Source organism: Chelonoidis abingdonii, chromosome 5 (assembly GCF_003597395.2).
Source record: "Chelonoidis abingdonii isolate Lonesome George chromosome 5, CheloAbing_2.0, whole genome shotgun sequence".
Classification (NCBI taxonomy): Eukaryota; Metazoa; Chordata; order Testudines; family Testudinidae; genus Chelonoidis; species Chelonoidis abingdonii.
Genome location: NC_133773.1, coordinates 120,597,707 through 120,616,792, shown reverse-complemented (window position 1 = coordinate 120,616,792; position 19,086 = coordinate 120,597,707). Strand labels below are relative to the sequence as shown.

Below are 19,086 nucleotides of genomic sequence, written 5' to 3'. Positions count from 1 at the left end.
AGACATTTACACTAACTGTACCTAGCACACAATTCCTATTTAGCAAATCTTAGCAGCACATACATCTCATTTCTCATAATTCTACACATACAAAGAACAGAGATTACCATACTTTAACTACTAACAGATTTCCACAAGAAAGCTTAACATGAGTATAAGACATTCAGAGATTATATGATATTGGCTAACAATATATATGTAATAAAATGTTTCAAGATGGTCAAGTCAAAAGGCAAGTATATATGAAATAGCAATATGGCAACTTTCCTTATGTTTTTCAGTTTGAGACACTTTCTCTTTTCTTTATTACCAGGTCATACTTGATGCACAAAGATCAGCTGGTGCTTCTCTGTTGTTTGGGTGTCCTCCAAGACAGCTTAAAAACAGACAGCTAATCTTATCTTGCTCTGAGAGGCTAAGCAATGATGGGAGAAGTAAGGGGACCAAAGAAAAAGAATATTTCTTTCTCTTAAAGGAACAATCTATAAATCAACCAGCTAATCCTTTGCCTGTCTTCATGGTTGCCACTTTGATTGAGCCTCAGTTTGTCTTGCTAGAACCTGAAATCCACCCAGTCCTATGTGTCAGATCAGAATCTGTTTTTCCAGTGAACAAAATGTTGAATCTGAATTACAACCAGACATATCACAATAACTTTTGTCTTTCTAATGGTGTCTTGCATGTTGTGAAGGGAGTTTCTTCTGGTAAAGATTCTGAAGCTCTAAAAGAAAAGGTTGCTAACACTAAGACTGAAATTTTCAAACTCTGGGTTGAAAAAGATTATATGGAAAAATGTTTGCAAAATAAAAAAGCTGTGCAGAAAAGCACAGATGAAAAGAAAAACTCAAATAAAGAAATAAATGATGGAAAAAATCAAAGTAGAAATGGTCCAGAGAAATCTCAGCGAGAAGAAAAAAGGGATGAGAAAGCACGAATCAGAACAATAACTTGCATTTCTGAAAAAGTAAACAAAGCTGCACATGATGAAACTGCGGAGCAAAAAGCAGAACCAGTATTTCATACAGCAAGCATTCCAGGTGACCAAAACATGTCTGTCGTACACAAGGAATTAGGATATCCCCAAGAGAACTCTGAACTTAAGGAGGAACATAGAAAACATTTAGCAATCTGTACCTTTGATGAAGTGAAGAGAAGATGCCTGGAAAATAACATTTTTGTGACAGAAGAGAAGGGTAAACAACCTGAGAATCTAACTGACCAAATAAAAGTGTGTCTACAAAAAACGGTTGAACTGAAAGAAAAGAGAGAGCAATGTTTGAAACTGTATGAACGAGAAGATGAGGATAAGTCATCATGCAAACAAATGACTCATCAGATAGAGGAATATAGTAAATGCTCTCAAAAACTGTCTTCACTGAAGGAAGATAAGTATATGTATCCACTGAATATATTGTCTCCTACACAAGAGAGAAATTTATACTTAAATAAAGGGTTAGCACTAGAGGAAGAATATTCTGAACATGGTCATTATCTATCAGCAGCAAAAGAAGAAAACAACGGATATATCCTGGAAATAGATAAGTTAGAGAAGTTAGTGGATATATATTCTCAAAGAATATCTGCACTGATGAAAGAGAATGGAAGTTACTCACAGAAACTCCTCATGTTACAGGAAGAGAATGATAGATATTATCAGAAGATGTGTGCACTAGAAGAGGAGATAGATGCATATTCTCAAAACATATTAACAGTACATGAAATTGATGTTGACTCTTCCCAAAAGTTATTAGCCAAGGAGGAGATATATGGTAAATGTTATAACAGTGTTTCAAAAGAAAAGAATTTTAGGTGCCCAGGAGCGATTTGTGTTCTCTTGGGTGAGACTGAAATACTTTCCAAGAACGTCTCTCACCTGGTTAAAGAGGAAGATAGAAATTCTGAAAAAGAAATACCAGTGATGAAATCAAATAAATTTCTCAAGAAAATTGTAGCTCTTGATGAAAAGAAGATTAAATATTTCCAGCTGCTTTCTGGTCTCAAAGAGGAGAGAAATAGCTATTTCAGAGAAATAGCTAAACTCTTACAAGACAAAGAAAAATATATAAAGAAAACTCATGAACTGGAAGAAGAGAGAGAGAGAAATTTACAGATAATATCTCAACTAGAAGGAGACAAAGAAACTTTATTGGGAAGTTTGAATGAGCTGAAATGTGAACAAGATAAATACATGACAATGATTTCTGAACTGAATGAGTGCAAAACCAAATGCTACCAAACAATTTCTGATCTACAAGAGGAAAAACATATACTGAAAAATGATGTGGATGGAGACCACAGGGAAAGTTCTGAACAGCTTCTAGAATCTCAGAAAGTACTTGAGAACATTCTTCAAGAAAATAATGAATTGAAGGAAATAATGTCTGCTCTTGGAATCGGCTATGAAGAGCTGATAAAAGATAAAATTTCTGGAATGGAAGGAAAGTTGCTAAGATTGAAGCAAGAAAATAAGAGTCTACCACACAGAATGAAAGCAAAGGAAACAGAGATGGCTTCTGGTAAAATACAGACTAAAGAAAAAGGAATTCAGGTTATAGAACACTCAAACTGTCTCACTAGAAAAGATAAAGAAATCTGTTTGGAAGAGGATATTGGTAGCATTAAACAATATTGTCAAGTGGGATGTTCTAAAAACACTGAGACTTCTAAATGTCATTTTAGTAAGGTTGGGTTAAGTTCATTTTTGGGTGATCAAAACTTTATGATCTCCAGGATGCTGCAAAAGACTTCTGAGAGACCAGAGGTGGCAAAGTTAGCCTTTGAAACAGAAGACAAAATATCAAGCAACAGTTTTTCTGAATGTTGTGTTAAAGTGCTGGAGAATATGGAGCAAGAGTCTGCAAAGGTAAAATGAACCCAAATAGGCCAGTTGTCAATTTTTATGATAAAAATGCATTCTTTTCACAAATGTCAGAGTTGCTAGTCTACCAAGCCACTTTATTTACACTAGAGTTGGTTGAAAAATTTTAGCTGAAACAAATGATTTTTTAAAAACATTGATTTTTGACCAAACGAAGCATTTCAACGTCAAAATGTCCTACCTTTTTGACATTGTCAGAACAGAATATTTTGATTTTTTCATTTTGAAATTACTTTTTTGAACTAAAAAAATTATATAAAAACAATGATTTTGACCTTTTAAAACTTGAAAATCATGATGAGACATTTCATTTCTATCACAGCTAAGCATTTAGATCGAGCTGAATTTTTTTTTCAGAATTTTGTTTCACAGGAAATTTTGAAATTTTGTGGCTCTGTTCCATTTCAGAATGGAAATCCAGTTCCCTCCCAGCTCTTCTCTCCATGTACATATTCCATAGGAATGAAATCTTTAGGGTCCCTTAGCAGTGATGTCTTATTGCAAACTGTGAAAAATGTTTACATTTAGAAAAAAAAAATTGTATGTTGCTCTTCATTATTTTGATTGCTAGGGATATTTGCCCGAACACAGGATCTTTGTTTCTTAATGATTCTTCACAGAATTTGACTGTCGCTGAGGATTGTCTCTAAGATCTTATTTTCATGCAAATATTCTTAGTCATTTAAATGAAAAAATAAGAAATAAAAAACCTCCCTAGAAACTATAAACCAGCAGAATTATTTTGCCACATTGGCTCAGGTTTACCCCATTAAAACAGGAGTAAATGTACTGGTGAGTCAGGTCCAAAATGTTCTCAGATAGTTTTGCATGAAGTGTCTGTATCTTTAAAAAGGGAATCCAAACAATATTGAGTTTGCCCTGAGATTCTGCAAAAGATACAACAGAGCAATGCTCAGCATATCTGGAGAGAAGAGGGCAATAGAAGAAGCAAGTAGATTCCTGTCCTCGACACAACACCCACCTCACCCCAGCCTGGCTCAGGGCTTCCATTGTGTCAAGGGGCCAAGAGCAGCCGATGTACACTAGGAGAATCCTTCACTGATTCCTTAAGGCAAGCTTAAGTCTCCTTTTTCCTGTTGATTTGACCCACAGTACACAGAGATGGAAGTACCATACGTAGCTTACTCTTACATTTCCTAAATTAAGCCCTCCTTTCAAGAGCTGGAGATAATTCTCACACACCTTTAAGAAGTTGTGTGTTACTTTAATTGCATGAAGGGACTTGTTTCTTTTTCTGCCCTTTTATCCAGGGGAGCACATCTGAAAGCTACAGTGCAATGCAAGAACAACTGGAAAGGTCAAAGGAAGAACTAAAAATACAGCAAGGGGAATTAGAAAAGGCCAAAAAAGAGGTAATCTCCCATCTGATATATTTACGTGAAGCAAATTCTTTTCTTGTTTTCTTCTCATACTTTTCTTGTTTCCACCAGTGTTCAAAAGAATTACAAGAGGAAAAAGTCTCTGATCTAGAGAACCAACCTGTGTCTCTTTTATGCCCCCAGTTAAGTGATGACTTGCACAGTCATTCATTATTGGTCACAATTTGAATTACAGTTGCATTCCCTTATCAGTCACAACTGAAAGTGCTTAATTAGGAGACTCTTGCACAAAGAGTCTGTCATCTAGATTCTGGGCAGAACTGCTTTTCCCCCTGTTAGGAAAGGTAAATATGAATGGTTGTGGTAACTTAGAAACTCTGATGATTAAGAAAGTGCTAAATGCAAAGTTTCCAGTCTTCAAATGAGAAGGGTTTATTCAAGAAACAGAAGCATGGAAAACCTGAGGCGCACATAAAGCATTTCCTTTACCGAGGGATAAAGAGAAACAAATTGCAGTGTCCACTCACAGGCCACACAGTAACCATGAAGTTCCATATTATGGAATAATCTTCACTGAATGAGTACCCTTCCCTTTGGAAGTCTACGTTTTGGTGTGTGCAGCCATCTAATTGAATCACAATGCCAAAGATCACCAACCTAACTCCAAGTAAAGGAAACTTCTTCTTGAGTTTCATAACAGACCAACTTTAGTGTTCCTCATCTTTTTCTGTTGCAAAAACAAACCACATTATCTATTATCTAAATGAGAATATATTTCTCCAAACCTTGATGGCAAGTTTGCATTTCCTAGCTGCTGCAAAACAGGTGTTGTCATAAATCATTTTAGACATGGTGCAATAACTCATAGTAACAAGCAGACATGGTGAGCAAGTGAAAGGTTAACAGTAATAAGATTGCATAGTGGCATATTTATGCATGGATAGTTCCATGAAAGTTTTTTTTAAAAAAAATGTTTTAAAGATAAACTTATTTCTCTCAGGAAGAGAACAAGTGGTTGTTTTTTATGGCTTTGAATGAGTGATGCTGTTCATGCATTTGTCTGTTCAGATGGTGACCAATAACTTTTAGATTGCATGTGAAAGGACTGTCCCAATAATTGGCTCTTTACCTGACCAACTTTGGTCCTTTGAACATTTTATTTTATTTATAAAAGTACAAAAAGCTTCTTTTGTTAAATTAGAAGATGATGTAGCCTTTGTTTTCAAACAGTCAGAAGGAAGAAGACTTGAGGTCTTACATATAAGGGGGTAGCAGAATAGTCAGATGCTTAATCGCACGGGTGGCCAGCCTGAGCCTGAGAAGGAGTCAGAATTTACCAACGTACATTGCCAAAGAGCCACAGTAATATGTCAGCAGCCTCCCATCAGCTCTTCCGTTCCCTGCTCCTAGTGCCTCCCATCCAGCGGCAGCCCAGCCAATCAGTGCCTCCCACTCCCTCCTTCAGCTGTTTTATGGTATGCAAGAGGCTCTGGGGGAGGAGCGAGGGCATGGCAGACTATGGGAAGGGGATGGGAAGGGATGGAGTTGGGGCAGAACCTGTGGCAGAACCAGGGGGTTGAGCAGTGAGCACCCCCCAGCACATTGGAAAGTTGGCACCTGTAGCTCCAGCCCCGAAGTCGGTGCCTGTACAAGGAGCCGCATATTAACTTCTGAAGAGCCGCATGTGGCTCTGGAGCCACAGATTGTCCACTCCTGCTTAATAGCATGCCATTCTGCAATTACATTTTCAAAATTACAATTAATGGTGGAATCTATGAGAATGCATTGTGGAAATAATGCAAAAACAGACAGATGATTTTTTTTCCTTTGTATTCCCCATTCCCAGTTTTTTAATGCAACATTATCTTATTTTTCCTGCTAATAAAATCCTACTTTTAGTTTGATTTTCACTTAAGATACTTTGAAATACTGTATATATCAGTTTTTGAGTTTCACTCAGAGTTTTCCAGTGCATGTACTCCAGATGGATAATGTTTTTTTAGCATTTATTCCAAGGGCCTGGTTCTGTTTTGGTTGTGAGGCCAGCTTTATGTGGTCTAATTCCATTTAATTCAGTAGAGTTATGTCAGTGTAAAACTGGTGTCCGCGAAATCAGAATCATTGGTTGTAAATACATACTGGGAAGTGATATTAAGTACTGTCTGTAATTTTATTTTTTCATTCTTTTTCTCTGGTAGGCTCAGAAGTGGTACCGAGAACTTGGCTTTGTAGAAGCAAGATATGAGGAGGTCAGAACTCAGTTGACACAGACACTGTCTGAATTACATCAACTTAAACTGGCAGATGGCGGGGAAAGGCTTAGAAAGCAGTGCTGCCAATTAATGGTATGTATGTAAGTGAAATGGAAGAAAAAATACTCCTTGGGAGAAGACGACTTGGATGCGGAAGATAGGTTAGTGTTCAGAATAACAGATTTTGAAACAAGCCTGAAACTCCTAGATTTACTGGAAGCAGAGGTTCAAATCCAGACAGGGATGATTCAACTTTTCCAAAATAGATAAATTGACTATTGAGCAGTTTACTGTGCATATTGTAGATGACAACTTTAAAAGCAAAGTCTTTTTGCTCTGCAGGGACACTAAAGAATTCACATATTTTTTATAACAGGGATCACCCTGCTACCCTTGGCTAAAGTTTCCCCTTTCCTCACCATTATGCATTATGTGATGTACCCTGGTTATTTGCCTGGCTGCTGTCTTCTCACTCCAGAGGGGTATTTGAGTGCTGCTTGTGTTGGCATATTACCTCCATTGTTCGGCCTGATCTTCAAAGGTGCTGAATACCCACAAATCCCACTGAGATATGGATGCTCTGCATCTCTCAAGATCAGTTCCGTTATTTGGACACATTAGGTGAAATTCTGGCCCCACTGAAGACAATGGGGAGTTTTGCCATGGTGCCAGCTAGGCTTTATGGACTCCTTTACATCTATATATTGAACTTTGGGGTGAATAAATTCCAGTTCAGGGGAGCTGAGAAGCAATCTTAAAAGGAACGATAGGAACAGCTGAACCAAATTCTGCTCTCAGTTCAACCAGCATAAATCCTGAGTAACTGCATTGACCAGTATCCTTAATTATATAGTTAAAAAAGTAAACAGCAGAAATTATATAATAAAAGTAAATGAAAATTCAAGCAAAATAAATATAAAAACAGATTTATACAGGGACTCGATAAGAGGTTGAGGAACTAAAGTGGAGCTCAGAACATGTGGGTTCTATTTCTTGGCTCTGCCATTGGTTTCCTGTTTACCTTGGGCAAGTCACTTAATTCCTCTGTGCCTCAGTTCCTCAATGGTGAGATGTGGTAGTAATTAGAGCTGATCATGCTTCCACTTTCCACTATGAGCCAGCTCCCTGGAAGGTCTACATCTCCCTGGATACACCACAGTCTCCTCACTTTGTGTCATGGGACTTGCGGGAGATGTAGTCTAGGGGAAAACCTATATGAAGGAAAGTAGAGTTGTTTCTTGAAAACTTTCATTTAGTTGAAAATCCAATTTTCCATCAAAAACCAGTTTGGATGGAAAATTTTAAACCAACCCTTCAAGTAATATTTCCATACTTCACAGAAGTGTCATGAAGGTAAGTTAATTGATGTTCATGAGGTGCTCAGACAGCATTGCAACAAGTGATATGGACAAAATTTTAAATAAACATTTGTATTGAAGAACTCCTTTAAATAAATATCACCATCAAGGCAAATCCCAAAGAGACGTAATCTCCTTGCAGATTGAGTACTACCTAGATCTATCTCTAGCTAGCTCCTTAAGACAGTCTATCTGGATGTTCAGTCTTTGTCCATCATTGGCAATATTATCTTGCCACTGACACTTTTGGTGACCATGTGATCACCAGCCATGTAGCAGCATTCCTTAGTAAACACACTTTGTAATTTGTTGGTCTTCCTGCCTAACAATATGTTAATGCCTGAGAAGCCACTGAAACCAAGCCTTAAATATCTTCATTGCTAATCTTGACCTGCATTCATACATTTTTTAGTGTTTGCTAATTACTAATGTTCATTTATCCAATAGCTTCCCCTTCCCCTTTCAGAGTCCCTCTCTTTGTCCAACTCAAACAAGTAGTGAGATCAAATTCTGTTCTTGGATGTACGCACCCGGCTCCCACTGAGATCAAAGGGGCTACAAACATACATCTGAAGGTAGAGTTTGCCCCCTTATGATGAGTACGTGACACGGCAATTATTTCCATGGCAAGAGTCTGTGATGCCTTAAACACAGGATATTGACTTCACTGTCAGGATTAAACAAAAGGGGAAGCTGAACTGAAAGGGAGAAAAGCTCTTATTATACACAAACTATCCTAACAATAGCCAAGGCTCTATTGCTGAGATACAGAGTGAGTTTATTTTAATAAATGTTCTATTCTCAATTTGCTTCTGTTTGAATTTTCCGTTTTACAAAAAACCTTTTTATAGCCATGAAGCTCTAAATAATAATGGCTTTTTGTGCAATATGAAGAAAGTGATCTGAATTTTGCTTGGTAGAAAGTCATTCTCTTAATGAAAACAAACAAATGTAAGAGTTTTGGCATGGTTACTAACATGACCTGCTTGTTTGGGCATATCTCCCCTCCTGATTGTAACTGGTTGGGCTGAGGATTGCAGCTGTATTTACAGTAAGTTACTACCACAGCTGCCAACTTTCAGGCAGTAAATAAGCACCCTGACTTTCACAATAAGCCAAAAATCAAGCTAATCCCATTTCAAAACAAGGCCAAAATGAACCAATCCCTAAGAACCCCAACACTATGTGACTAGACCCCCCTGGCGTGAAGTCTGGGACTGTGGTGGGCCTGCTGTGCACCCCTGACTCTCTCCCCCCCTTGCCCCTGCTTGCTGGAAGCTGATAAAAAAAAAAAAAGAAGCTACAAGTCAAAAACTAGCCAACAAGCAACTCACAAGCCAATTAAGCCAAAAACAAGCCCAATTTCTGCATTTTTTTTCATGGGTTTGGCATGTCTGGTTGCCATCATAGACAAAAGATTGCACTTCACCCCAGGAAGATAGTAACATAATCAATTTGTATAAAATCACTATAGCTTAATTTCAGTGCTAAGCAACCCTATCTCACAGCCTTTATCGCAGATGCAGGATGTGATGGTATTTAGTGGTCTAGATGAGAGAGAGAAGATATCTCAGGCATATAGCTAGGATTGCTTGTCAGCTTGCTCTTAAATGAGTGTTTGTTGCTTACGGAAAGCACTGATTGAAGTTTATCACTTAACTCAGAGTCTGCAGATTTCATGATATTAACTGGAGTACTGAGTGCAGATGCAAGATTTTCTGCATCACCATGCAGTAGGTTGACATGCGGCACTGAGCTGCCATACAGGAGCTAATCATTTTATAGGAGAGGAAAGCTCAAGGTCCTATAGCACATCAGTGGCAGAGCCCACATAAAACTTCTGATGCCAAGTCCTGTGCTGTAACCACTAGACATGCTCCCTTTCCAATCTTGTGACAGTTTTTCAGAACTGCTCAGCAGGCATAATCAGGGCCACATATTTCAGAAGAGCTTAGCTCTCATTTAGAGAAATAATTATGTGCCCAATATTTTTTTTAAAACTTCAGCATGTTGAGTGGTGTGATATTTTGAAAATCTGGCCATAGGTTTCACGGTGGGAGCTGCTGGATGCTGAGCCCTTTTGAAAATCTGGGGGTTTAAATGGGAGATGAGCAGTTGTGAAAATCTTATCCCATAACAGGTGATTTCAATGGGGTTTTGTTACTCAGGAGGTTATTCAGATGATCATAAATTATCCTTTCTAGCCTTAAAAATCTATGAACAATACTATATTTGCTCTGGAAGTTCTTCTGGTTTCATTTAAACTGTCTGTGCCTCCGTTTTCCCATATGTGAAATAGGTATTTTTATTATAGCCATCTCACAAGGGTGTTGTGAATTCATTGTTCCAAAGGTGTTTTAACATTGTTGTTTGACAGGCGTTAATATATTTATGATACTTTAATTTTACACCTACACTGGCTTTAAAGGTAAAAAAAAATAATTTTGACATATGAGGTGAGTGCACATTTTGATTGACAGATTTTGGGTATTCTTTTAGTATTCTGTACTAAGAATAGTTTTATGAGTTTATAGATTAAAATATATACGTATATTTGTTTTCTTGAATAAACGCAGAAGGAAGCCGAAGAACTGAAAGTGGATAGGCTAGCCAATAAGAGATTAGAACAGCAAGTGCTGACCCTGAAATCCCAACTAAGAGACCAGACTGTATTACAAAGTCAGTTTCAAGACTTGCAAAACCAAGTGGAACGCCTTCAGGCTCAGCTGTGTGAAAAGGTATAATAAAGCTGGCTGTTACGTGCTTGTGAACTAACATGGGCTTAGCTTGCTGATTCCACTTTCTTCTTCTGACATGAAAGGATCAAAATATTCTTCTTTCTAAGAAATAGTTATAAGGGCAATAAAATGGTGTGTGCAGTGCAGCTACATAAAGCTGATCATCTGAAGGGAGAGAAAAGATGGCAGTAAAATGTGTGAGTGGCTGACATAGAAAGATTGATAGTCTTCCCATGTTTAAGGCTGCTGCCAAGCTCCATTATAATTCCTGTAGCCTAACTGCAGGCAAAATGGAATCCAAATTTTTTCTCTGGGGAATCTTGCTCTCCTCTCTCCAATGTCTGCATTTCTAAAATTCCCATCACTGTAATGTATAGATGCTGTACAAGACTACAAAACTTAGCAAAGTCTATCAAAGTTGTGCCAAGATCCACCAGCATTTCTTTTGTTCAAGGTATTAGGCCTTGTATGCACTTAAAAAGTTTCCCAGCAAAACTATGTCAGTTAGGAGTGTGATTATTTTTTATTCAAATATTTATGCTGATAGAAGCCTAGTGAAGATGCAGTTATACCAGTAGAAGCTACTTTATAATGGTATAGCTTATTTCATTTCACCAAACCAGAATAAACTATGCTGGTATAAGCATGTTTATAACTGTGCCTACACTAGGGGAGGAGGGTTTGCTGCTTTAATTATAACAGCATAGTAAAGCAGCAATGCTTTTAAGCATAAACAGGCCTTAATTGTTTTTGTGTGTCATCAAATTTTTTTTCAGTGCCACTTATCTGAGAAATTCATGTGGCAAGTTGATTAGTGTTAACATTTTGCCCTAAATGGGGCACGATCAGCGATGTGTTGCCAAAATGTTAACAGCAAATCATGTGGCATTCACTGGGGAAAATCTCTTTCCCTCATCTTCCCCCCCTCACAGCCCTCGTGAAAGGGAGGTAGCCTCAGTGTAGAACCACCTAGGAGCCTCATAACACAGCATAAAAATTATCTTTTAATTAGGTGTGCTTATTTCTGATGCATATAATTATAGTGGCACTGCACATAAGAAGATAAGAATGGTCATACTGGGTCAGACCAAAGGTCCATCCAGCCCAGTATCCTGTCTACTGACAGTGACCAATGCAGGTGTCCCAGAGGAAGTGAACCTAACAGGTAATGATCAAGTGATCTCTCTCCTGCCATCCATCTCCACCCTCTGACAAACAGAGGCTAGGGACACCATTCCTTACCTATCCTGGCTAATAGCCATTAATGGACTTAACCTCCATGAACTTATCTAGTTCTCTTTTAAACCCTGTTATAGTCCTAACTTCACAACCTCCTCAGGCAAGGAGTGCCGCAGTTCCGTATCTCATCATATCTCATCTTTTGAAGATCTACTATGTTTGATGACTGGAGGTTCAGAGACAAGTTATTAATTATAATAACTTTTAGTTCCTTATCACCAGTATAGTCTGCAGCTACCTCACTGTTAAGTGCCTAGACAAGTTCAGCTTCTGCTGTCTTTCTGCTGAGGGCAGGCAGAGTGCTTCAGACAATATATTTCCTTTTTGGTAGGGTGACCGTAAGTCCCAATTTTTTATAGGGACAGTTTCAATATTTTGGGCTTTGTCTTATATAGGCGCCTGTTATCCCCCCATGACCTGTCCTGATTTTTCACACTTGCTGTCTGGTCACCCTACTTCTTGGACAACCCAGCAGTGCACCAAGAAGGTGGGAATTAACATCACAGTGGTCACATTAGAAAGTCTACATCTGCCCCCAGTTACCACACAGTGCCATCTGAGATGCCACAGTTATTTCCTGTTCATAAGTGCAGGAGCATATGTTCACATCACAGGCATAACTGTATGGTAACTCATTGCCTTTTGAATAATATTCACCATATAAAAACTTTAACTAAAAACATAATAATCCAAAAGCCAACAGCTTAAATGGAAGGTGTTTTTGTTGTTCACTGTTCTGAAAACAGAACTGATGACTGAACAACTAAAGGGAGCCATACTGTACTTCTGATGAAGCCTGCGGATATGTCCTTTAGAATGAAATCTCCTGACGCTTTGCTAGCATTTTAGTTGCTTTGTTTGGGTTTTGTTATGTTAGTTTAATTTATTTTTATTTTACTTTATTTAAAAAAAACTTTTTACACTTAATCCCCCCACACACATTAAATAACCAATATGAGCAAATAAACACAAATGAAGATGGGAGTGGCCATCGTTCGAAGGTCACGCTGGGTTTTAGGTGGGTTGCCTGGTTCACTCCAAGATAACGGGCTTTGTCAATAGATGATCCTGTTCAATAGCAGGAGTAGACAGAGTGGCAAAAGAATCCTGCCTAACAGCAGAAGGAGCAGACACAGCTCCCAGGTCATCCTCCCAACTATCCATTTAGGGCAGCATTTAGATTGTATCTCACAGCAATAGCAACTACCCCTTCAATACCTTGCAGAAGATCAGGGCCGACTCTACCATTTTTGCTGTCCCAAGCAAAAAAAAAAAAATGCTCAGACTGTGCCATCCCAAGAATGGACGGAATGCCACCCCTTTGCATGTGACACCCCAGGCACGAGCTTCCTCCACTGGTGCCTGGAGCTGGCCCTGCAGAAGATGCACCAGTGGCCCACCTTGCTGCTACTGAAATTGTGGCCTACTTATTATCCTTTGCTACTTGTCTACACCCCTCTCAGACTCATGCCTGCAGGGTTTATCAGCCTCACTATCAGTGCAACATGTCAAAGTTGAGCAACAGAATACAGGATGAAATAAAGGTCTTTGTACCAAAGTTAATTGCTCCACCTCACCATCTTGGCATTTCATTTCTTGCTTCAACATAAATGAAGTGTGTCCAGTGAAAGGATCTCTCCCTGGCCACCTTCATTGCTCCCCCAATCATAATACAATTTAAAAATTTCTTTCTTTTCTGTTACATACTATATTCCTTCCCAAACCCACAAATAATAATGTAAAATGGCATTGTGAGCACTTCCAGCATGAGCATGTTTGTTCTCATGCAATAATTATTTTATGTGTGCGTGCACGCACGCAATGTATGTCATAATTGCGCTATATAAATGCAAATCACCATTATCAGTCAAATAAAATATATACACATGAGCATAAATAAATCCATATTTTATTGTCTAATTCTAAGTTATTAATATGAAACTTATTTTATATTTTGAAAATGGTGGGTGTTTTTGTCCTAGAGATCTGAAAGCAGATTTCCTATAAGCAATAAACGTTGTTATCCTAGGCTGTAAAGTATGCAATCTTGAACATATATCTTTGAAAATTGTACCTTCACCACCTCAGGTGAGTGCAGAGTATGGGGTTTTTTTCTATGCACACATTTGAAATCTGTCACCAAATGCTCATGGAGAAAATCCCTCCTGAATTCCAGCATGTTACCACACATTACAGATGAGAAAAGGGGAAACTACTTTCTGGAAAAGCGAGATAGAAGATTCATAGGGTACATGAGGAGATGCACACATAATGATGGATACCAGAATAAGGCTTTAAATGTGGTGCTGCTGTGATTAAGTAACCTGAGGAGGCCAGTGATAAAGGAGCTCCTTAAACTACCAAAACATTGTAAAGGGAATCTTGAATAACTGAGTACAAAATGTTTTTCATTCATTTAGACTGAGGAACTTCAGAAAAGAAAGACTGAAACTGACCTGACAGTAGCTCCGCTCAAGGTAATGTATTTTGCTGAAACTGTTGCAGCATCTCTGATCTTTTTTATTGATTACAAAGCAAGCTTAATTTGGTTATTCTTAGTAACAGTATATTTACCCACACTCTTTCTGTAGTGTGTGGTATGCCTGTTTCCAGGAAGAACCTCCTGAATGTTAGCCATTTGACTTCAATTGGGCTGCAGGCCCAGGGTTAGGCGGGGAAGCTGGTATCATTGCTACTATTGCTGTTCCTCTTGCCACCAGAGGGAACTAGTACACAGAGAACTGAACTATCAGTTACTAGTTATCTGCATGTGTTTGTTGTGGTTGTGATGCTGCAGAGATTGATGGCTCAGAAATATAGGAATATGAGCAATGTCTTAAAATCTGATATCAAAATCTACTTAGTCAGATTAGACAAAAAAATATAAATACACTGGGGAACTGAAGTCTATTTGTCTGTTGTTATGCTACATAGGCTAAGCTGGCTTGCCTTGTCCGGAAATGCCACGAAAGAAACAGCTTGATTACCCAGCTGGTCAGGGAATTTCACAGGCATGGAATTATGGATTCCATTTTCAATGAAGAGGCAAAGAATTTGGTGAATGACATGGCACTTGCAGAGTACACTACCACCTTTACATCTGTATGCAATCTAGAGGTACATGCATACAAATTCCCAATCATACCAGTCAATACCTGCACTCTGTATAAAATGTATGTAGCCAGATGTTGAAATGTGTATTGTTAAATGTTACTGACTTTTATTAAACCAATGCTGGGGGGCCCAAAGTATAATTTATCAGAAAATATATGGGGCTAGATTCCTAGTTGTGGTAAATCAGTGGAGCTATGCCAATTTATCCCTGCTGTAGACTGGGCTGTCGTCTCTGGAGGAGGTCACATGGTACGTCTGCCAGCCATAAGACTGTGAGGTAAAGACATAATAGACATAATATGCCCAAATTCCCTAAAATGTCTTCTTCACCCACCTCCAAATATAGAAATTGAGAGAGGAAGAGACGTCTTTTCTATTTTGTGATAAGAAGTGAGGCATCACTGTAATCTTGTAATGGGATACACCTAGTGCTAGGCTAGGTGAAGACTACCCCCAAAAAAGTACATAACTGCTGATGTTGAAAACTGTTATTAATAGAGTGGAGAATTACCCATCCTGTCTCCATTCTTCTCGTCCTCCTTTGCTCTTCTTCCTTTTCCTGTGCCCTCCTCAGCCTGAACATAGTATGCCTCCAGTGGCTCCCCTCAACTTATTTATTGCACCAAATCCTTGGTGAGGGGCAGTGCGTCTGAGGTCAAATTTGTAGATTACTCCCTTTACTGAAACAGTGACTGCATGAGTACTGAAGGTCATGTTTGAAAGTGTAGCTGCCAAGCTGTTTGTTTACATGCTACCACTTCTGCCTTTGAGTGCCCTAGTGGAATGAGCACTCTGTGTTCCAGAGCACTGGAGCAGCTGTCCTCAGTTTAATAATAATAATATAATCATAAATAATAAAATCGAGCACTTATATAGTGCTTTTAATCAGTAGATCTTAAAGGGCTTCACAATCTTTAATGGATTCACTCTCCTTCCACACCTCTTGAAATCCTTCTTTTGAAGAGCATGGAACATATGGCTTGGCTGAAGGTAAATTTATTTTACTCTGATTTATTGTTCTCATTTCTTTTAATGCTCCATTGACCCTAGTGTCCAACCTACCCTTTATTGGGTCTTGGCTGGCGGCCATCTTCAAATCTCCTGTGCTTCCGCCTTGTCAAATATACACATTTTGAGACTGATTCACCTTTGTGTTCCTCCAGTTTTATGCTGGCTGCAACACAATAGAGAAAGGGATGGAAAAGTAACAGCTCAGCATTCAGTGTTTATTCTACCTCTGTTGTGACAGTGGCACTTCTTAACAAATCCAGCCAGCATTTGCTCAGTAACTGATCCAGGACTGCTGGGGATAGGGAAGAAATCTCCAGATGGAGATACTGTAACTCTGGCTTCACGCCCAGGGGATTGCCCTGGCCAGTAAATACACTGACTGCCAAAGAGATTATGACTTCAAATTCTGTCTGGCAAAGGAGAAGCAGAGAGTGAAGGTGAAGAGAATGATGGAGACAATACTGTGTGCAGCTGGATTTCAGCTATGTTGTAAGCAACTGAAGCACTAACTACATAACTATCGGGGTCTGCGTGCAAGGTTCCAAAGAAGCTGTTCTCGAAGAACTACACCAAACAAGACATCTTGGAGCTGGCATGCTTGTCATACAGCGCAATTTTTAATTTTGGATTTCAATTTCCTTTATCCTCAGAACTGGGTGATGCAGTTTTATGCAGAATGGTTGTAGCTGTGTTGATCCCAGGATATTAGAGACAAGATGGGTCAGGTCTGACAAAGAGCTCTGTATGGCTCAAGAGCTTGTTTCCCTCACCAACAGAAGTTGGTCCAATAAAAAGATATTACCTCCCTCACCTTGTCTCTCAAATACTTTTGGTAAGTGCCAGGGTTCATAACATTAGGTAGCCTCATACAGAAGCCTACTGTATGGCTGGAGGTATAAAGACATTTGGGTTAGATAGTGTTTTGTAAAACTGAGGTGCTTACCCTGTAGATAATATTAATAAAAATTAAAGAAAGATATATGGTGTCTTATTTTTTCTCCAAAGCCTCCCAGCATTATACTGAGGGTAGTATTGCAGAACTGGTTCCTAGAAAGTTTATTCATTTTTCACTTATGAACTGCTAGTTTATTTACCAGCAGAAACAGAGATGGTTCAGCATGGATATATGCCAGGTTACTGCAGATATGCCTGTTTGCAACAAAACTTAATTACATTTTTAAAGTATTTATTATTAAATGGCCTTTCTGCTAGGAGTGTCCATTAAGAGATTGACCAAGGAAAGTTTCTTTTCTCAGTACTGTACTTCATTTGTTTGGCAGAAAAATTGCACCAAGAAACTCAAGAGCAGAAGTGATACACATATGCAATAAGAACTGCCTGTTTCATGCTTTTAAAGCACTTTCTTAGCTCCTGCTGTGCTCAGACATGTATAAACAACATGAAGATGTATGGGGTTTTGGAATGTAATGCCATTCAGGGAAAGGCAACACAATAACTTATGGCAAAGTATGACCATACGGTTATGTTGGTGTTTCTTTTCTTCATGTTTCAATGTATTTCATATGGCGCTGAAGAGGTTTGTTTGTTCTCCTAATCCATTATATTTTATGACCTGCCAGAAATAATACTTGCTTCTGTATATTGTTAAGAGTGACTTAATTGTATGTTAGTTGTACATTGGGGTCTTGATAAGACTCAAAACTGAGTTCAGTTTAACTACTACAATTAGGAAAGTGATTTAAGATTGTTATTTGGTTCCATAATCTTTTGGAGTTTTCACTTTCCCTTATTCCCCAAAACCAACCAGGTTTGTAGTTCAGCGTGTGTGTGTGTGTGTGTGTGTGTGTGTGTGTGTACTGTAATTTGTATGCAAAAATTTGAACAGAGTTTTAATTGGTAAACTTTGTTCTTTTATTCTAATGTCACAAAAATCTTATAACTAGAAAGAGATTAACCACTAATTTACATGACAGGTGGAGTGATTACATTCTATCCTAGAAAATATTTATTCTCAAAGTTAATGTGAGATGGAAGAGTGGTGGTGTACTTGAAGAATTAGTCTGGAATCTGTTCCTGGTTCTACCTTATGCTTTGAGTCTGACTTTGGACAAGTCACTTATTCTCTGTCTGCCTCAGTTCCTCATCTAAAATGGAGGTAACATTTCACTGCTCCCAGTTAGCTGTTGGGGAGACAAATTAATTAATATTTGTGAGGTGATCAGATGTTGCTGTGGATGAGCGCCATGGAAAAGCCAATCAATTATATTACAATTTACAGTGTTGAAAGACATGTTTACCCAGTTATGTGTTCAGACCTGTTCAATAAATATAGGTACCAGCATAAAAATAATGGATTGAGTTTTGTAATTGGCCTCGCTGTCAGCAGGATCAGGCTCAATAAATATATATAACATGTGATAGACTATACTTGTTCATGCAACTTAACAGACAAATAAAAGACAAGATGTCTGCCCCAAAGGGCTTGCAGTCTGTAGCAATGGAACTCTGTACAGGTGCAGATGTGCCAATTTAGTAGATTACAAAGCAAGACTGGAGCCTAAATTAATTTCTAATTTAACAAATAATGATTGCAGTGACTGAGGGGACAGAGCGTTCATTTATATCCAGGTGATATATTTTTTGATTTTCATAATCAACTATTAAATAATGCAGTCCTATACTAAATTGAATTTATTTTGCATCTTTGACCATTTCACCAACATTTTGTCACTACTATTCTCAGCAAAAACTACTTCTAACATTCCAAAGCTACAACCAGCTTTCAAACTGCCACTAAACAATCAATCAGAAAGGAATCTAACCCAAACATTTCCTCCTTTCCCCAGAAATCATCCTCAACATTTCAAAGGGTGCTATAGAAAACCCCCACATAGACAGAGTTCCCCCTCCTAAGATTTCTGATAGAGTATTAATTTTACTCATTTCTCGAAGAGATAAATTTAAGGCCTGATATCTTGAAACTCATCAGGCCTCAACACACCTTGTTTATCCTATTGGGGAGCTGGAATTCAAGGTTTTGCAATGATATAAGGGCTGATCCTAAACCCATTGAAGTCTAGGGCCCACAAACAATTTGTACCTAGTTTTTGTGGTTCAGGAGATATCAGACTTTAAAATTATAACAGTGTGGTTTATAGAAAAGCTATTTTAGATCCCTTTTTAAGGTGCTAGTTT

At 38.4% G+C, this 19,086-nt stretch overlaps 1 protein-coding gene across 5 annotated transcripts in view; it reads left to right on the top strand.

The window, feature by feature from the left end:
* Nucleotides 1–19,086, top strand: part of C5H4orf50 (chromosome 5 C4orf50 homolog) — a 101,469-nt gene that overhangs the window by 23,714 nt on the left and 58,669 nt on the right. For all 5 annotated transcript variants that reach the window (XM_032791973.2, XM_075066601.1, XM_032791972.2 and 2 more), the window contains exons 7-12: nucleotides 314–2,863; nucleotides 4,150–4,251; nucleotides 6,417–6,563; nucleotides 10,405–10,566; nucleotides 14,226–14,282; nucleotides 14,740–14,922. In XM_032791973.2, the coding sequence (XP_032647864.2) occupies nucleotides 314–2,863; nucleotides 4,150–4,251; nucleotides 6,417–6,563; nucleotides 10,405–10,566; nucleotides 14,226–14,282; nucleotides 14,740–14,922 (3,201 nt within the window). The remainder of the gene's footprint in view (nucleotides 1–313; nucleotides 2,864–4,149; nucleotides 4,252–6,416; nucleotides 6,564–10,404; nucleotides 10,567–14,225; nucleotides 14,283–14,739; nucleotides 14,923–19,086) is intronic.